At 46.8% G+C, this 21,023-nt stretch overlaps 1 protein-coding gene across 1 annotated transcript; it reads right to left on the bottom strand.

Annotated features, from left to right (window-relative positions):
- Positions 1-641: 641 nt before the first annotated feature.
- LOC128754548 (neuropeptide Y receptor type 2-like) lies at positions 642-7,814 on the bottom strand. The gene is made up of 3 exons (XM_053857252.1): positions 7,674-7,814; positions 6,509-7,459; positions 642-1,875 (listed from the first exon to the last, which is right to left on the bottom strand). Exons 2-3 carry the CDS (start codon positions 7,279-7,281, stop codon positions 930-932), a joined length of 1,719 nt encoding a protein of 572 aa, XP_053713227.1. The 5' UTR covers positions 7,282-7,459; positions 7,674-7,814; the 3' UTR covers positions 642-929.
- Between the last annotated feature and the right edge of the window lie 13,209 nt (positions 7,815-21,023).

Below are 21,023 nucleotides of genomic sequence, written 5' to 3'. Positions count from 1 at the left end.
CCTGCGGCAGAGGAACCCCAGCACATGACGCTATCACCACCACACTTGACAGCAAGGATGGCGCTGAGGCCATACCGTTTTTCTGCTAAATGTGGCGACGGTCATGTCGGCTGATGGGTTCAGTTGTAGGCGTGTCTCCAAAACAAAGGCCCTATTGCTGTGCTTTTTGTTTTCCTGGACCTGTTTTTCACATTCTGTGTTTTTGTGACTGGAAGCGCTTCTGTCAGGTACAGCAGGACATGTCTTCCTCGATTTCCCAGGGGGAACGGCCCAAAGGGATTAATAACGTGGTCAATCTGTTTATTGACCTCAGTCAGACTGACATCTGAAACACGCCACGAAAATGAGTCAGGAATGCCGCAGGGAAAGGGGAGTTCTTCGCCACCCTGGGACACAAAGGTCCACTCGACAATCCTCAATATACAGTATGAGCAGTATTGTTTTTTTTCATTGGTCCGTCTGAGCTATTTTCCTCTGAGAATGAATAGATCCCAACGCATGAAAACAGACGAGTCAGCATGAAACATGGAATTCCTTTTTTATTCGATTGTCTCTTGAAATCACCTGAAATATTAATTCACCGTCCTCATCGGCCTTTGTCATGAGTCGCACGTCACATATCAAGAGTCACATCGTACAAGGCTGCACCTCCTTCATTCAGCAAAGCAACAGAAGGCAAGAAACACAAACATTTTGCTGTCCTTCCCGGCGAGGTTTTTTCTAATGCACGTTTCAAATACAACAAGTGGCGAGAATCAACCGCGCTTCTGGAGTCAGTCCCTCTCTGCCAGCAGCAAAAATCACCCTCCTCTTTTCTCACTTGAAAAGGAGCTTCACAGCCATCTCAAAGACAAACATTGGCTCTGGATGGAGGTTTGTTTTCTCCTGCCCGTCTAACCTCTCCATGTTAGTTTGTTTGCACAGGCTTGTCAAAGTGGTGATTCTTCCTCTCCAACAAACGTGTCAGAGGACTTGCTGCTGTGTTGCCCAGAGCGCTGGTGACAGTCTCTGGCAATGGGCCCTTTAAAAGCAGTGGACTGAGAATATAGCCTGTTATCCGAATGTCTCCTCAGAGGAAGCACATCGACTTCCGTGGATGCCATCTGCAAAGGCAATGATCTGAAGTCCTCCATTACAGAATGTCTTCTTGCGGGAACAAAGTCTTGTGTGAGGGACTTCATCTGGCAGGGGAACAGAGAGCGCTCCCAGTCCATGGGACTGGAGCGACACCAGTCTGATATGCTGTGACTGGATCCCAGTGGGCTCTCTGTGCTGTCTCGCGCCTTCAGTCCTTGGCTTTTCGTCAGGTGTAAGAACCTCGGGATGGTCACGATGGACGCAGAGACCACTGCCGCGGCTGCAGAGATGCGTCTCCCCTCCGTCGTAGCCCCTTTGCTGCTCACTCTCACGGCGGTGCTGGACGTCACAGCACTTGAGCGAGAGAACGAAGCCGAACCAAAAAGCGCCGCGACTTTTTGGTAGTACTGCGTCCGAATGACTTTAGCCGAGCGGAACAGGTCCCCGATGAAGCAGTAACAAATTGGGTTCAGGCTGGAGTTGGTCAGGCCAAGCCACTGAGCGAAGGGTCGCGCTTGCAAGAGCCACGACGGCAGCCGCAGCTCACAGTCGATCCAGAGGTCTGCCAGGTAAAGCGGCAGCCAGGAGACGGCGAACAGCAGCACCAGGCAGACCACCATTTTGGCCACCTTCTGTCGGGTCTTCAGCCGCGAGATGTGCAGAGCTTGGCTCCTTGGATCCAGGTCAACGAAAGGGGATTTCTTGCTTCCCCAAAGTCGTCGGCCGGTTAGGAATCCAATGGTGAGGTTGAAGGTCACCGGCAGGCAGTACAGCATCACGAACAGCAGCACGTTGTAACTGCGGAAGAGAGAAAACTGTGTTAGCGCCGTTAATCCTGCCATGATCCTGTTGATGTCCACAGACATTTGCTGTTGCTAAAGATGACGTTCGCCGCCGGCTAATTTTGTCTCTGACATGGAAGCTGTGCTCAAAAACAGTTTGGTGGATGATCTTGAATTTCACCTTGAGGTATGAAGAAGCAGCTGCCTGGAACATATGTGCTGGAAGGAGATCAGCTGACTGAATGGGCGGCAGCCAAAGACACTGCTTCAGATGAAGTGCAACTATTTTCTACCCCCCCAAAAAAAAAACCCTCAAAAGAAAAAGCAAGTTTCCTCCGACTTGTCAGCGACCTTTCCAGTCGCCCCTTCCTCTCCTCATCATCGCGGGGGGAAGTGATTGTGATGAACTCTGTCAGGTGGTTGATTGGGTCGCCACGTTTCAACCAAATAACAAGTCAACACTTCGCTTTCCTGGTGGGCGTCTGATTTTTGAAACTCAAGTGTTCGAGTACAAGTCCGTGTGAAGCCAACGCAAATTCACAGTTCTAACAGTCAAAAACACAGAGAAAAAACATGAATAAAAATCTGTATTTAATAAAATCTCACCTATAAGACAGGTCACCAAACACAAAAATAAAAATCTGAATCCATTGGAGGGTCAATAGTGCACACAGTTCAAACAACCAGGTGCCTATAGGCCGCAGGTGCAGTGGTGCTGTCTGCACCGTAGAAAGGTCAGAGGTGCTTAAAAACGCTTGAGGATCACTTCTAAACTGGTTTGGAAAACAGACTCCAGCAGGGACTGACTCATGAAACAAACTGGGAAATGTTCCCAACTGGAATCATCAACTCCGAACAGCCACGCATTCGGAATAAAAGCCTTTCAGTTGATGGAGTTATGAGGGTTCTTCTTCATCCACGATGGTGAGAGAGAAGCAGCCCTTCACTAGAAGTATCTGTCATTCACAATTTAAAAAGTGGTGTTTTTTTGTCCCATAACTAAAACCCTTTTTTCTTCTGGTTAAGATGAAGAATGTGCCCGGCCACATGGACAGTATAGTACTCACATGGGTGAATATGGAAATGGAGTGGACTAATGCAACCAGTGTTTTAGATTCAGAAGCTAAGCTTCACACTGCCTGTATTTCCCTGCTGCTTTCGCCACTTGGTTCACACATGGCTGCAGATAAGTGAGAATGCAGTGGCTTATCTGGGGAACTTTGCGACTCCTTGCAGCGTCCCGTGGGGATGAAACCACCAGACGGATCCCGAACCACGTGCCGTGAGGTTGCACTGTTTCTCGTTCACAGGGTGGGCCCAGCTTCCCCAGCATCCTGTTCGTTTCCCCTGTTTGTATTCAGGTCAAAGCCGCGATCACAGCTATCTGCAGAGCTGTGCGGCGTATTAGCGTGTTTCACCTCCTGGCTCACCTGCAGATAAACCCCAAATACACGTCTTGATCCATTCGCTGCCCCGTCGCCTCTCTGTCTCATTAAAGGCAAATATTTCCCATCCATTTTCTTCTTTTGTTTTGTCCCTCTCATTCTTGGAACTCCGGTTGATGACTAGTTTGAGGTGCCACCAGTGTCTTGTCAGACAGTGAAGCCTTTTCCCCCTCAACAACTTCCAGTGGCGGAAATGGATGTTCATATTGGTGACGCCTTTATTTCCAGGTTAAACACTCATGTTCTCATCAGAAGCCAGGAAGTCTCAGAATACAGATGCATTTTGTTTCTTAGATGTAGCCATTAGCACAGCGATGATGCTGAACGCTAAGCTAAACGTCCAATTCTCTGTATATAACAGAGAAACAAGTAGTTTCCACATCCGCCCTTGGATTGTTTGACATTCCTAACCGACCGCCAGCTGAACTTGAGCGCTGTTCCTCCGTTGCCAACGTGCTAGCTTTACTTTTGCCTCGCCTCTTCTCCTGCGGTTTTGAACTCTGTATTCCTCCTCGATGGACATTGTTCAGTCCAGGGATGTATTTTCTGGCGCTGCCTAGTGTTTTCATGGACATTTGATCACACGTTTCCGGACGATTAGCTGCTACTTTTAGCGCATGCCTTGAAGCCTGCAGCAATGATGCAACTGAAAGCTGACCAGCGTCGTGCCACCAATACATTTAGCCTCACCAGGGGTTTTATTGACTTTTTTTTCATCCCTGTTTCTTCCTCTGCTGTGGAGGCAATGCTAATTGGTCTCAATGCTGGAGCCCTTTTTCAAAACATGCTCAGAAATGATTTCCTTTTTAATTAGGTTCAGGGAAATGATTGACCTTTCGACAGCATACAACATCGTACCTGTGGCTGACAGATATGAGGCTCGTAAATGAACAAAATCCTGTTTTGTATTTTTTATTCAGTTGCTCTTGGTAGTCCAGAATTTACGGTAGATTGTTTTTTGTCACTGTACTTGTCTACACTTGTCTTGGGTGATGCCTTCTGTCGCCTATTCCTAAAATGTCTTGTACTTTTTTTTAGCTATTTCTTTGCTTTCTTACGGCCAAAAGCATGATACACTAAAAAACAAAACATGGCTGGAGCTGGAATCAGACCGACAATTATTGCAATTATTGGCCAACCACTTCCCAGTGGTGCAGAGCCGCCCCTGTACCTTCTCCACTCCCTGAACTGGCTCTGGCTCCGGCCTGATCTGAGGCTCAACTTGCCATGACTGCTGATCCTAGTCCCAGAAGCTGGCGGGGACCCACAAAGCAAACACTCTTTCCACAACAGTTCAGTAGAAGAAAGTGAGTGACATTAAAAAATGAAAAGTCCAAGTGATGCCCTCGCCCTTCATCTCAGAGACCAACTCTCAAGGTCCAGCTTTGTTCCTCTAGAACACCAGGACACTGTCTCGCACTCAGTCAGGCCCTAATAGCAAAAGGAAAGCTGGAAACTGAATTGAATTTCTGGACTTCAGCCACAAGAGCATGGCAGTGTACTGATCCCGCAGAGATCAATGGAATTCATTTCCGTTCTGATTGCTGTTTGCTCACTCTGGTGTTACAAAGACCTCCACTGCAATGGTCTACAGCCGTGCAATTACAGCAACTAATGGTCAAGGTCTATAGTTTTGAAGAGATGGCTTGAGTGAATGAGGTCTCAATGGGACCGCGCACCTTTGAGAATACAAGCTGACCATGGCTCACGAGGGAGAAGTGGCCTTTCGAATGAGGGCAGTCTGAGGTGGAGAGCAAAATCATGCCGACTTTTTAGTCCATTCTTCTTCTCATTCCTGATGTGATTTTTTTCTTTATCTTAGTTATTCAATACACATCAACAGCCAACGTTTAAAAACAGTTTCATTAAAAAGTACATAAGTAACTGACAGTAAGAGTCTGGGTGTCCTTTCTGGGTAGGAGTGAGCAGCCTGGTGGTCTCTCTCACTGACTCTGACAGCGAGACCAGCACTGAAGCTGTGAAACAGCACTCCCAAACTCACCTCCTCACTGAAATGCTTTTCCAACTCATTTCTAATGTAATAAACATCCAATAAATCACGCTGCAGACCAGAAGTCAACTCCGCTCTGTGTGTGTGTGTCATTTTCTGCTTTAAGGAAACCATGTGAACGTCACGAATCTCAGCAACCATTCAGGAACCAACTAACTCTAGAAACATGAGGCAACACTGGAAGCTGCTCTGTGATTTGGTGGCAAAGATGTTGACCAGAGCCAGAATATTACTGTCAGATGATGATGGAATTCACGATATATTCTGCCATCTTACCATCTGAAAACACACAGCCGACCCTGTGAAATGATTGTTTTTTTTTAAATAGGTTTTTGTTTTTAGTTTTCTTACTGTATTCAATACATTTTGTCATCGCTTTGGATGTTTGTTTAATTCACCTCTACTGTTTAAAGTGTTCTATAAATACATAATGAATATAACTCTGCCATGATGGTACGGTACATAGGACAAACCCTCGAGGAATAAGGCTAATAACTAGGGGCCCAGATGACCCACGGACGGGTCAGGTGTGGTCTGGGGGTGGCCGACTGTGCCTGGCAGTATTGCTGTACCGCCAGCCATGAGAGCGACCAAGCTGTGTCACTTTAATGTACGGTTCATTGAACAGAGGTGAGATTGTTTCGAGTGTAGACTCAGCTTGAAATGTGTTTACGTAGCAGCAGGAAAGTCTAAAAAGCCAGCGGACTTTGTTTTTGCAGTGGGGTGTGGGTAATTCAATTTGGCACTCTGGTTTCCTCTTTTAGCTAACTGACCTCCTCCTCGATTTATAGCTGAGAAAATTACCCAATGGGAGGAGACTCCGAAGGGAACTGGCTAGCTAGCTGTGAAGCAACAACCTAGCCAAACATAGTGTATATTCACCGTCAGATACCCACCGCTTCATGAGCAGTGAAGGCATTCATAGTGACTGGGTTCCTCTGTGTGTCTAAAAGGGTTTGTTTATTTACATACTGCATCTCACAGATGAAAGCGTTAGCGCCACTTTGTCTTTTCCCAGTTAAAGCAGCCACAACTACGTCATGTGAAAACGCCAAGGCTGTTTGTGCATGTAGGCATTAGCGCGACTGTGCTAGCAGGTTGAGTCCATGCTCTTCTTACAGAATGGACAAACCGAATGGAGCTGATGTGAGCTCATGAAGACGTGGAAGCTTGTCGCTGCCTTGTGAACCTACCCTTGTTTCAGGCGAGCTTCCGGCCACTCCTCCTGACACACCAGGATGACAAAAGTGCCGATGCTGATTTCCCGCCGGCGGTTCATCACGGCGATTGGAGCGCAGATGACGGACGACACCGTCCACACCGTGGCCACGGTGGCCAAAATCCTGCGGCGGGTGAACATGGAGCGGGCCTGCAGCGGCGACTTGACGCTGTAGTAGCGGTTGACGCTGATCACCGTCAGGGTCAAGACGCTGGCCGACACTGACACCGCCTGCGTGAAGGGCACCACCCGGCACAGGAAGTCCCCGTACACCCACGCCGTGTAGATCTGGCTCCCCATGGTGATGGGCATGCACACGCACACCACCGCCAGGTCGCACACCGCCAGGTTCACCAAGAGATTGCGCGTGGCGCTAACGCCGGCTAGCCTCCGACTGTGCCTGTTGGTGAGGACCCGCAGTGACATCAAATTCCCAATGAATCCCAGAATGAAGGACACACAGTACATGACGGTCAAAATGATGGTGTGGGGCTCCTGGACCGACCACAGCAGCATGTTCTCCAGGTTTGCCAGGTCATTGGTGGAGAACGTCGACATGGGGAAACCAGACGGGGAAGAACTGAGCGTGTTGGTCGGGAGAGTGGGCTGAGGGACAGAGGCGTTGTGGGGGGTGACTGTCTCCGGCAGCTTCAGGGCGGTGAGAGTCGTGCGGGTGGTTCCCTCCAGGGAGGAGAGGGTCGGAACAGCGGAGCTCCAGTCCTGCTCCTGAAGCTGGGAAACATCCATGCTGCCTCCAGACCGAACCACACGCTGTGAAAACAGACCTCCAACGCTCCTAAGATCCTGGAACCACAGACGGTGAAGACTTCATCCTCCTTTGTTCAAAGAAATGAGCAGAAGTCTTCTGTCAGTGAAGTTTGCGATCACCTCCCACTTGCTCATAGTGGCTGTCATCGAGTCACATCTGGGAGACAAACAGCAATGAATGACTGAATGGAGCCTTAAATCACTTTTTAGAAGCAGCGCAGATACTTTACAACCACTCATACTGTCCAGAAGGAAAAAAGGGTAGCGGAAAAGAGAGAAACACTTTTGGTCAACTACTGTCTTTTGATGCACTAATGAAAGGTTGGAGGAGAAATAAAAATGAAGGAAGCTGCAGTAAAACCTCCACTGACCGTGAGTTGATCCTCTGACTCCGGGTGGTGCAGAGGACGGAGAGACACATCCAACCCAAGTTGCTCCAGTCGGATTCTCGAAATCCTTGACTCTGGAAATCCCTCAGCTCTCTGCGCGCTCCTCGGTGCTCTCGTCTCATCCATCCGAAATGACCGCATCCTCCTCTGCAGGAGTCAATGAGACGGAGGAAGCGGGGAGGAGCAGCGGACGCGCCGCCTCCCGCGCACCTCAGCGACACTGTAGAAATATGAAATGTCACTCAGGCCGACGGCGTCCACCGAACCCTTGACACCTTATAAACCCCGAGACCGGCAGCGAGTGGCGCTCAGAGTCGGTGTTGCGCATCATGCGTTTCCATTTTTTAACATGCATTTGGTGCCAATATGTTCTTTCCAGGAAATGTATAATATTATTAATAATAATAATAATACTCGCATATCCATTGCCAATACAGAGCTTAATAAAATGAAATACAGGTTTGTGAACTTGTCCTCTCCCACGTGCAAAGACGAGATTGTTGGAGATGCTTGTGATGATGGTTAGACTGCTACACAAAGAAAGTGGTGTGTGACTGCGGACCTGTGGAGTTCATAACAATGCAAAAGAGTAGCAGTAACAAGGAAGAAAATATGAAGGAATTTGTGAACATGAACATTCTAGATAAAGTTTTTCTTTTCTTTTCTTTTTCCACTTACCGACTGGACTGTCCTTGATACTGTGAATTATTATTTGTTTATTTCTAATGACAACAATAACTTTTGATGTTCAACATTAGCACTTCAAATGTGCAAACAGAACAAAGTGAAGATGAAAGTCGAGTCATGTGCTGTAAACTACTGAACATGCAGAGGACATGAAGGAGAATTCAGAGCAAGAGGTGAAACATCTGCTGCATCTCGATAAGACGAAGCTGTCCACTGTCAAATAGTGACAAATATCCCACTTGCCATTGTTCCACCTGACCTTCCAGCAGTCAACACTCTCATCTATCATTATTCTTGTGCACTTTATATCACTTTATATCTTCTCTGTTTTAGATTAGATGAGATCACCTTTATTAAACCCATAGTGGGGAGACTTTGGCTGTTGCAGCAGTTTTGGTGACAAGAAAGTACTGTACGCTCTATAGGCTCCTATCATTCATACAGTACAAGTCGGACTGGTGGGGAGCCACTTTCTCTGCAAGCGCTCATGAAACACTCTGAGGAACCTCACCTTCACCCTTCAAACCGCTCTGTTTTTAAGAGAGTGGCTTTGTTGGCCTTTGTTGTTCTCAGCGCCGTCACCTGGAGGCCGTGCCAGATGCACCACAATCGATGACCCAGTGGATCAAAAGGCTCCCGTCAGATCCGACCCAGGGATGCCCGAGTTAGCTCCCAGTTGTCTGGAGCTGTTAGCATCAGCAAGAGCCTGGATGACATCACCTGATTCAACTCGACAGCGTCATGAAATGGAATGCAATTTACAATTGAAAAGGCTGCGATTTGAAACACAAAAACACACTCCGGAGCGAAGCCAACTCCGGCAGAAACCCAGCGACCCACTCCACCAGTCAGGCGGCGCCCGTGACTTGATGATCTGATGACCAAGCAGGATGGGTTCAACAACGCTTGCTCTTTATTTGATCCCTTCCTTTGTTGTCCGGCATCAAGCGTCAAGCAAGGCGGGTCTGTCCAGTGCCACTTCAGCACAAAGTGTGCAGATTTTCCTGATCCACTTTGCTTTCCGTCCACGGCCGGAGCGATCCATTCTGCTCTATATAAACAGAGGCCAAAGTCGGGGGACACCCTGGAAAGGCAGCTACACACTCATGCATATCATCAAAGAACAGATGTAGCCCAGAACAAAAATCAAGAAAAACATGTTTTGTACTATTAAAAAACCGAGGACAATTGGAATGAAGTCATCCAAAGTCCAATAACAAGTTAAATGACAGGGACACGGGCGATGAAGGAATATGTTCGGGCTTCTGCTTCAACTTCACGCTGCCGGTATTAAAGTGTAGTCGAATCAGAAGAGGAAGCATGCGTTTTGTATTTCGTCCTCACAAACAACGTCCCAAAACGTTTAGTTAAGTAGAAGTCGGAGGGCAACGCCAGCGGAGGACTGCCGGTGTAAATAAAGGACGTTGACTTTGTAGCCTCTTTGCTGTTATCTACGCCGTCAGACGCGTGTATCGACCTTCTCTTGTTTTCTCTCTTGTGATGCCGCTGCTCTTGTAGCTGCCTGCTGTTGTCGACTCTGCGCGTTGCTCGTCTTAAGCATCATCCCTCACCGCTCCTGGCTGTGTACAAGTGTTTGTGTACGGAAGTCTGCGCGCAACAAAGGAGAATTGAACAGGAGCACTTGGACATCTATTGTGCACAAAAGGCAAAGGCAAAGATTTTGGAGCATCAACATTAAGTGTTGGAGACGGAGATTTATGGTAAAGACAAAGAAATGTGTCTAAACACTACAGCTGTCTCAGGAGGAACTGAAGATGATCTCATCACAGTCTAACTGAATATGTTTGTGCAACTCTTGAGTTCTTAAAATGTATATTAAAGTTAGCCATGTTGCTAACTAGCGTACCGCTCACTCAGATTGTTTTCCAACTATATTAAGTCAAAATCAGAAATGTGGGTTCTTGACCTGATCTTTTCCGTCTTCTGATCCAGTCCTCAAATCGTTCTCAGCGACTCCCACTTGGTGACCCATTGCAGCTAAAGGACACCCAACCCCAGTCTTTAGCATTAAACATGGTAAAAAATGGACGCCCTCCGGCACTCAAAACCGGACGCCCTCTTTCCTCTGCAGGACGCCCTAAACGTATTATCAGTGCCTGTATAATGCCCGACTCGTAGTGTCAGCTCACTGGTTTACATTCAATTGTGTTTCCGCCCGGTAATTTCGCCGAATATGATACAAATTTGCAGATTCTTGAACCTTTCGCAAGCCATATTTGTTTACCGCCGTAATCTCATTGTGATCTCACGAGTCACGACACTCGCAGCATGGAAGCGCTGCTATTGATGGGACCTCTGACGCTGATGAAACCGCAGATAAGTTCCAAACTTTAAACAATCGTTCACAACTCATTGCTTTCTAATATTTGACGCTCCCCACCCCACCCCCCTGCATCCCAGCGGCGAGTGAACAAACACACAGTCCCTTCAGAATGAGAGCAAAATAGCGTCACAGGGATCAAAATTCGAGTCGAACCAAGCGACAAGCCTTTATGTATGTATTGTTTGAATGAATGAATGTTGTGGTTGCCACCATCACAGCTGATACAGCTGCTTATCTTGAATCAATACATGAAAAAAGATGGAGACACAAGGTTGTACACACCATGGCTTGTAGTGGGGGAGAGAATCATTATAAAATGCTTGTATTGTTATTATGATTATTATTATTTTTATGAATCAGGGTCAGCCAAGCGAAACAATGGCCCAGGGGACCCTGCATCTCAACGTGTTACCGTGGCAACAGTTACTGAGTGCATGTCTGTCGACGTTGTTTATTTGTTGTTTATCAAGTTATTGTGGTACAAATAGATGTTTACAGCGGAGTTTTTTAGTTGTTACTCAGTCGTTGACATGGTGTGTCAGGAGAGGGCGGGGTTATGGTTAGGGGCGGGGGTGTTGGACACCCTGTTTCAGAACCCTAGCTAAAACCCTGGCCAGCCCTCCAGTGGAATTGACTGCACTGTGTGTGTGTGTGCATGCACACAAAAGCGTCTCCTTTGATCGATGTCTCCTTTTCCGCGTTGGTGAATGAAGATGTTTTCGAACATCTAGAATCCAAACGTATTTTCCCTCTCTTTCCCTCCCTGTTTGCCCCGGAGGCAAACCCAGATCAATTGGAGGGCACAGCGTGAGACTCTGGCGCATCACAGGTCCTTTTGATTCACTTACTGGGGCGATAGCGGAGGTAGGATCTGAATTTGATTCAGTTGATATGTGGTCAGTGTCACACCAGTCTGTCTGTCTGGACGTGACTTGGTTTTTACACCTATTACACTCATGCGTGCCTTCTGTCTTCAAGCCTCACTGGAACAGGGGAAAAAACATGGTCTTATGTTTGTAAACCCAGCGTCCGTTGAGCGACCTGGAGGGTTTGGAAGAAGCGCGGCTCCTCGGTTGATAATGCGCGATCATCACTATTTCATGGGGTGAACAACAGCGCCCCACTGTGCCGTGTGCCAGGCTAAAGACACGAACAGCAGCAGCAGAATCTTCTGTTCCATTCTGACGCGTGGACACGAGCGGCGTCCCTCGCCTCCACCTCACGCTGCCTTCACTCCTCTTCACACCTCAGCCTGCCACGCACTTATCCACTTATTATCCACCGGCTTGTGTCTCAGCGCCTCACTTTTGAACCTTTTCACACCTCTGAAATTGCTCTGCGGCTAAATCTGAATGTCCATTATCCAGATAATTGTTACTGAATGCAACTTTTGCACAGCCATGCGCAACATTTTGGCAAGTCTCGGCTTCAGGCTCTTGGACGACATGGTGACTGAATGCCATGGAGCTGGACCTGCGACAACTCACACTGGCACTGAAAAACAGAATACTGGCTGAAATAATAAAGATACAAATATATTCTTGTTATTAATTCTAACGCAGTTTTCTACCCCTTTTTTTTTACGTTTGAATTTTTTCCGGACATTTTTTCTTTTCAGCCAATATTCGGTTTTTCAGGTGACACTGTTTTAGCGTGCAGGCGGCAGAGGGGATGATGGGGGGGTTGGAGGGGGCAGGGTTTGTACTGGATCTGCACTTGCATATTGGTGTTCGACAGTGTTTGTTGACGCTCATATGCGCCATCAAAGATGTTGCGTTGACTCTCATGTATGCAACACTGCAGTTTTAAAGATACGTTTCTGGAGGAAACATGCTAGTTCAGGTGGGCCATGCCTGCTAACTAACTTAAAAAATGTATAGGTCGAAAGGTAGAACAGTAGAATGCTATTATTATATATTATTTCTATATTTAAATTTTCAGCCAATATTCTTTTTTTTAATTCCTACATTCTTTTTTTAGGCCATTTTTACTTCAATGCCAATGTAAGCTGTCCCTGGTCCAGCCCCATAAAATGCCAGACGGTCGGGTGCACGACTCCCCTCTGGGGATGGACAAACTGTCAGTCAGGAGGCAGCTTGGGAGCTGAAGAAACAAGTCTACAAGATACACTCCATTACTTTGGGCACCATCTCCGAAACGCAGCTCCGCAACTGGACAGCCGCGACCCAGTAGAGCGTGTGTGCTTTCTGACAAGGCAAAAACACTCCCTGGGATCTGAGCGACAACACGTCAGGTGTTCAGCCGTGTGACTAATGGGACGTCCCGGAGTTCACACTGAAGCTGTTCATCCAAGAAAAGGTTGGTGTCAGAAGTGCACCACCGAGTGGAGCGGCTCCGGAAGAAGCCATCAAGGTGAAATGATCCTGAAACCTGACGATTTCAGCGCGAATATCAGGGCATTATTTCACAACGTGGGCAGGAGAGACGCTCCAAGTTTCGCATTCCTCACGTCTCTGGTGGCTTCCTTCCTGCCCACGTGTGTGTTCCCCTAAGCCTTTTGCTTTCTTCTACATTGCTTCTTTCATCAGCATCACCTCAGTCATTTGAACATTTGCGTTTGGAGCCGGTACAATCTCTCGCTCAGCACTCAGCTGCTTGTGAAAGAAATAAGCGAACTGAGGAACTGAGTGAAGGCGTGTTTGATTTTCCTGGAGACATGCGAGTCAAAAATATCACCGTGAATGTGCTGAATGAAAATCAAAGTAAAGAAAAAAAGAAATTCTTGGTTTATCTGGCAAGAGCACCACCTCTGACTCAGCGGTGAGGCAGGTCGACGGGTGACTCCTCGTGACTCACTGCTCTTTCAGGTGCAGCGAGGAGGAACTGAGGGCTCTTAAACAGGGCAATAAAGATCAACAGCAACTGCAGCGTTTAAGACAAGAGCACATCATAAGTTTCTTGAAACTGTGAGCGTGGGGGCAAAGTGATGCCCCGGGCTGAAACAATAACATTGCACTGTGATCTCATTGGTTGCAACAGCAGGACACAGAAGGACTTTTTAAGCCTTTAGACCGCGTGTTTTTTCCCTATTAAATGTTCACCAATATATTCTGATGCTGGTTAACAAGAGCCATTATTTTAAGGGGGGAATTCTACGGAGGCCAGAAAAGCTCACAGCAAATCCAAACACCGAAACACAACAACGAGTTGGTTTGTGTAGTAATGTTGCGGCTTTCTGCCGTTGTGTTGTAGAGTCAGAATTTGTTGCGCGTTTTGCACACGTGATAAGCGAGTTAATGTTGTTGTGTTTTGGTGTTTGCATTTGTTGCTGTGTTCTGTATTTGCTGTGATCGTTCCTGGCCACCGTAGAAATTAAATAATGCAGAGCAATGTACTGTGCAGTAAAGTTTAGATGATATCACACTTTCAAGTATTGCGATATTTCAGAAAAAATATCAATACAATATCAATACAACAAAGTATTGCAATGTTTGAGCGTATCCGTATTTTCTTGCTCGCTTTCGGTCTCCCTGTATGATCTTCATCAGGCCCTGAATATTCCTCTGCAGAATCTGAGTCACTCTAATTCACTCTATTGCTCTCTGTTGCTCCTGCTGCGTAACAACACCTGCCCTAGTGTGAGCTAACAGGCGTTTGACTGAAACTGTGGTGTGCCATCCACTGGGGTGAATCGTAACTACATCAGGCTCCATATTTGCAGCTTGGCTTGTTTAAATACCACAATGTTGCTCTCAAAGGTGTTAAGTTCACTGCAGATCATTCATAAAGGCCAGACTCTGGTGGTTTTGACACATGGAGAGGAGATAGCATGAAAATAGGAGGATGATGAAGATGGGTGAAGGTGGAGGAGACTGGCTCGCAGTGGCAAGTCGATCTCACTTCGGTCACAAAGATGAATTGCTGACATCCACACATCCGTCAATGTTTCTCAGAGCGTCACACTCTCCATTTTTCCTGCTGACTCTGACAGCTCTTTTCTTTCCTGACATCAGTTCAATGCTGCAACTGAGTGATGAGAACGATGCCCTCTTCTCAAGCCGCGACAAATTCTTGGAGTTATAGAGTTATTCTTGTTGTTATTGCGAGCACAAACGTTTCTCCCTGGATCTATAGACTTGCTGCTGGTGTTCTGGTGCTCTTTGTCGATCTCTTTCACAGTGCTGCAACAACGAATTGATAAAATCGATAAAAATCTTTTATTGAAAGCTTGGAAAAAAGACGCTTTGTGTTGTTGCTGTAAGACCTTTTTATACTGCGATCAAGACGGTAAAACTCCTGCAGTGATGTCCGGCTGCTTGCTGACATTTCTACTTCTATGGAGCCGTTTGAGCTCGAGCAGTTGTTACACAGTGGTGTTCACTTGAAAAACATTTACATTAAATGTCACAGCAGTTGAGAATCTGAACTCTGTTCCTGTGAACTGGTGATGCAGACCAGATAAGTACGTCAAACAATTATCCCTGTTTCTAGTCTTCATGCCTGTCGGGTCCAAACTAACTCGCTTTACATTGAAAGACTTGGATTAAATGATCTTAAATCCGCTCCAAGCCTCAGCACAAACGGTGAGGTGCACTGCAGCTGGTCAGTTTGAAGACATGCTCAGAGGCAACACTCGGTCCAATAAAACCAACTCTTATATCCATAAAGTAAAAGATTCATTGTTTCTTAAAACAATCCTGAGTTGCAGCCCTTCTCTTCCAGGAGAGCTCAGCAATACTAAACACTCCGACCTGAAAAACAAGATGTTTTTTGGTGCAGTACTGACTCATAGTTGCGTTTCAGTCCATATAAATAGAAATGTATTTGTTCAATTACAGCCGCTTGTCTATTAAAATTCAAGAGGCAGATTAAAAAGCCATCAATTGACAAGTTTGTTTCCTCGCTAAGTGTCTGAAGGTTTTTAGGGGTGGCGTTGTTAAAAAGGGACTTCCAGAGAATCAGAGCGAGGAAGTGGATGTGATAAACAAGTCAGGCTGAGAGCATCGAGGGCTTTAAAATGAGTCAGCCCCATTCGACTCTCTTTCACGACAAAGAAGGGGGCAATATTCGAAGCCTGTGAGGAGCAAAGTGTCTGTGGGCTGCAATGCAGCAAGGCTGATTCATGATCCGGACTCATCGTGCCAACAGCTACTGTTTGGTCTCGCCACGGAGAATGTTAAGAGAGCGAGACTCTGGCGGCGTGAGGAGGCCCAAAGAAAGCAGCCGGTCCGGTTTATGATCCAAACATCGAGGACGTACATATATACATTGAAGCAGTATGTTGTACAGAACAAACTCCGCTCCTCTTCTGTTGGGCCATTCACACCAGCACGGTTCTCCTTCAGGAACCTGTGCCGTCCTGGATTCTCAGAACTTTGGTGCTTTCTATTGAACCAGTCTGTGCTTGTACAAGTTTGTCTTCTTTGTGTCTCATTATAGTTACGTCTCAGGTAGTAACAGTACCACAGTTTCCAGTGGTACGGCTCTGTTTCCGTAAGCTCTGTGGAAACGTACGGATGAAATAAAGACAGTTTCATGTGGCTCTTCACCAAGTGAGCCGCTGAACTGGCTGCGATGTTGGTCAAGTTGCTGTTGAGATGACGGTTTATACAGGAAATAAGACGTAAAAGTAAGAGCTATTCCGGCAAAATGTCAAAATATTGTTCAAAGACTTTGACTTGCATTTAACTTCACTTTAACATAAACAATAAGCCTCGCCGCATGTTCAATGGTGATGTGAGTCGCGGTCCTAAGACTTGATCAGATCCACCATCAACACCACTGACATGACTTAGTTCCACGTTTGACTTTGCCCTTCCCTAAACTAAAGGTGTGGCATGTGTTTCACCTATGATTCATTGTTGATGGTGGTGAAGTCTGTTGAATTCAGTGGAGTGAAGATGAGACGCTCCAGTCGGCAGAGTGGCTCACACACACACAGACCAGGGCCACGTTATTGGTGGCAGGAGCCACGTCCCAAAATAGAGAAGTCAAATAAATGCCGCACACATTTCACGGTAAAATGTATGAATTGAACACGCCGGACCAGCAACCTTGAGACACACAGGGATGAGCTTTAACCGCTACACTGCCGCCAAGTCACGTGACCAGCTGCTCAGGTGAAGCCTCACAGTCTGACATGTTGGTAGCATGTGGCTCTGTTCAGCTACACAGTGAAACCACGGGGCTCTCAGCCTCGGACTGGTTGGCCTGCCCTGCTATAAGGGTCATGATCAAGGTCATCTTAGGATCTGGCTTATTTTACCCTGGAACGATGACAATAAAGTTCATGAGACTAAGCCAAGTCTGGAAAAATAACCACAGGTAGTAGCAATATGGTGCTTGACAAATGTAAATGTGGAGGGTTAATGTATCGCCATGACCTAGAGGTGTTTTTGAAACTGAAATTTGAGACAGTGTGGTCCGATTTATTTTTCTTCAAGCGTTCCTTAGCCTCGTGTTTTGTTTGTCAGCGATATCAGCAAGCAGCCCGCGCAGGAAGCGGCACCCATGATGGCAGGAGGACGGAGCAGTGGTGAGTGGACTGACCCCACTTTCACCCAGCCCTCACTTCTGTGCTTTATCGTCCCTGGAAATAGTGGTCAAGAGTGGCACTGGCAATCTCCTGCCCTTTGACCGTCCAATACTGAGTCAACTGACCTGACACGGCCCACCAGCCCCCCTTTGTCTGGGGGGATCTTGAAAAGGTCAGGAACTGTTATAGAGGTGCTCCATCCTCAACAGCTGTGTCGGTGAGACCCATTCTGTCAGCACGCTGGATGAGCATGGTGTAGTGATGTTGGAGTCCACAGATTTCCTTTATGATCCGATACCGAGTAACATTCAGGCTGGTATCGGCAATACCGATACTTATGTGACTACACCTAGTCGTAGCTTCCTTAAAAACACAAGGATGAATAAATTGTTTATTTATTTACTCTGAAAAAATATTGAATAAAAAATAAAAAATATTGAATTATTTGTGAATATTATTCATGGATTATTTGGTTCCCAGGTATCTCACTGAAAAACAAAGTGTGGGACGACTCAGCACTGAATACTTCATCTTATTAGCTTCAGTGATCTACAACAAGGGCGTACAAGCAATTATTACACCGGCAACTACTAACTGAAATTGCTAGTAAAATATTTAAACAAATAATGCCACAATAAGTGCACTGTTACAGTAATATAAATTATTAATTCACGTTATATATATGAATTTAACAGTTAAGTTTGATTGAAAAGAATACAATATTTGGTAGCTAAACTTATGCTTTATTCATCTTTTCTGGTGCATTTTTCACCAAGACTGTTTTATTGTCATTGCACTGTATCATGTAAAAGATGTACTTTAAGTGGCGAACAACCTAGGAATCCTTACATGAACTAATCTAGGATAATGTTGAGATGGCTGAGACTATTTCAGTGGTGAAGCACCTTCACTATGTTTGTTGTGTTGCCACAGCTGTTTTGGGACAGACGTCGCACACGGCATCTAAGTTGTTTGTGGCACTGAAGTTGCTCCACACGCGGCTCCACCTACGGTCGGCCGTTCATGAGCACTGATAAAGTTGTTCCCACCAACCGCGTGTCTCTCTCAGTAGTTTAGCTACTTCTCATCGTGTTCCTGTTAAGGATATACGTTACCTACGAAAGTATCGATATTTTGGTTTGAGAATCGATTTTATAGAATCAAGATCCAGTATTGGAGGGGTCGATATTTCCGGATCAATCTGCACATCACTACTATCGTGTCCTGAAGGCCAGTGTGTAAATGAACAGGGCTGAGCTCCCAGATCTGGAGCTTAGACCTGGCATTCTGCAGCCCTTCTGACAGCCACCGTCCCTCATCTCTTGTCGCCTATGAAACCACTCCTGCTGGCAGCCACGACGTCCATCACACCGCTGTAGGGAAGCTAGCGCTTGTTACTGGTATAGCGAAGTGAAGTCAGTCCAAAGAAGTTCCATTGTGCAGCGACAAAAACCACTTTGAAGCCTCCGGGAGCCCTGTTGGCAGACGCGGATCCTGGTTGGAGCGTAATGATAGCAATGATAGCAGTTGGTGCGACTCTACTGAGCTGGACGTCAAGGCTGATGGAATAATGCCGCTCAGGGTGAAGAGAACTTCTGCCGACTTTACATCAGATCATGAATCGACTTCACTTTTCCTCGACACTTTTGTTTTGGGAGATAACTGTTGTCTTGGTTTTGTTTCACCTTTAGCACTTCAGCAGCTGCTTTAGACTCTCAGTGCTCGGAACAAAAGCACCTGTTGCCACTGGGTTGTCGGATGAGATAGAATGGTTTTCTTCCCGATAGAGAGAGGCAAACTAATAGAACCAGATCCATCCAAACACTCGTCTGTGGTCGGGTCGTGGTTGGGGGGGAGCAGCAGTACTGACCAGAAACCTCCTCCAGCTCCTCTGGGTGAGGTGTTCCCTGGTCTACTAACGTGTCTTAGATCTGCCCCGGGACCTCCTCCGTCACTGGCTGCAGGTGTGAATCCTCCATCTTTACCTGTCTTGTCCTCCATGGCCAACTCTAACACAGTCTACCCTCTCCACAAACCATCTGTCCTCCTAAACATCTCCACATGTCCTTCTGACTCCCTCCGTATCTTCATCCCTGACAGCCCTAACTGACTCCTGAGTCCTTACCATGGCCGTCCCTGCCTCCACTCTCTTCTTCACCTCCCTTCACCTTCAGAAACTCTCACTCCCTCTACTGCCTACCCCCAGCCTCCTTCTCACTCCTCCTCTCTCTCACCACAAATTGAGGCTCCTCTCACGCCTCGTCCATCAGTCTGTCCATCACCACCACAAATACGAAGATGTGATACCTCTTGCATCCTTCTGTCGCTGTCTAACTCTCCTGTCCAGCCCTCACATACTCCTCTAATGAGTCCCTGGCACATGAGTAGGAACTACACTCTTTCATGTCGACACCACAGCCAATTGTGCCAGCAGAAAGAACCGTCCCAGCAAGTCTTTTTACATGAACGTCGACCGTGTTCCGGTGTTATGTGATCTGAAGCCATTTGAAAAGCAGACGTGTCAGTCAAGGCTTTGTGAACAGATCCATGGTGAGTCTGTATTCGCTCCTCTCTTGCGACAACACAAATCTATTTCACATCAGAAACGCAGTGGTGTGTTTTGGCGTGGGATGCAAAGAACAAACGTCCAGCGATCTTAATCTGCTTCCATATGGAGACCTGTGGAGCTCAGCGATTGAAGTCAAGTTCCAGGATTCCCAACGGGCCGACAGCAAGTCTGTGTACTGACAGGCCGCCTTTGTTATACACCAGAGAAATACTGTACGCCAGAGTGTCTGGAAGATTTGCTTTAAATTCAAACACAAGTTCCATTTTTCTTTTACGACTTTGATCGCAGTGTTGTGTTCTGCCGGGACAGCGTTCGTGTCTTCAGTTTGTCCTTCAAACATTGACCTCAAAAATGAGTTCACATTTGTTGGCTTCATTATTGCGTCCGTCCTCGGGGAAACAATTTAGATCAGACGGGAGAGGAAGCCTGAGCTTTAAGAGCCTGGCACAAGATCAAGACTGGCCAATAAAAGCGCTGACATAAGCGCTGATCAGCTCTGTGAATCTCAGCCACATTGGTGGGAAGCGCCGCATATGGCTGTCTGATAAAACCAACACCCTCGCAGTCACCATGAAAACAAACAACTCAAGGGATGTGGGAGTGCTGACATCTGTTAGATTCACATTCATCTGATACTTCTTTCCCATCCTCTTCCTCGGCAGGAGCAGGTTTCCAACTGTCCTCGTCCATAGCAGCCGCTCTGAAATGTGAGCTGAAGAGACACAGGCCATGTTGTGTGCAGCATAAGTTATGGACAGAAAAGTTCCGGACATTTCGGACATGGGATCGAGAATTTGTGATTCACGACAAGGGAAGGATGCAGTACTCTGCTCGCATCACTTCCACATTCAGCTTATCGGCTCCCGTCGGTTTGAGCTTACCACAGTTAGTCTCACCTGAAGTGCCAGGATGCATTCGGTTTCTTACCAGCGTCAAGTCAAACGCCAACCCAAGGATGTAGCCGAGTATCACACAATAGAGTTTGTTTGGAAGGTGAGTTGCTCAGCTGACAGCTACCTCTTGTAACGTCATACTATGTTGAGGAGTACTTGAATTGTGTTAACACTATATTGTTGCCAGACCATCCATAAGGTCTGTGTGACCTCACTCCCATGGCGCAATGTATTGTTGTAGGGAAAGTTGACGTTTGCGTTCTATACTGACTCCAAAGGCAGCCTTCAGCGCTGTGTTACATTTTCAACTTCCACAGCAGCACGACACTTAGAACCAAAGATG

The sequence above is a fragment of the Synchiropus splendidus genome, chromosome 2, assembly GCF_027744825.2.
Source record: "Synchiropus splendidus isolate RoL2022-P1 chromosome 2, RoL_Sspl_1.0, whole genome shotgun sequence".
Classification (NCBI taxonomy): Eukaryota; Metazoa; Chordata; class Actinopteri; order Syngnathiformes; family Callionymidae; genus Synchiropus; species Synchiropus splendidus.
This window is presented reverse-complemented; position numbering and strand designations above follow the sequence as displayed.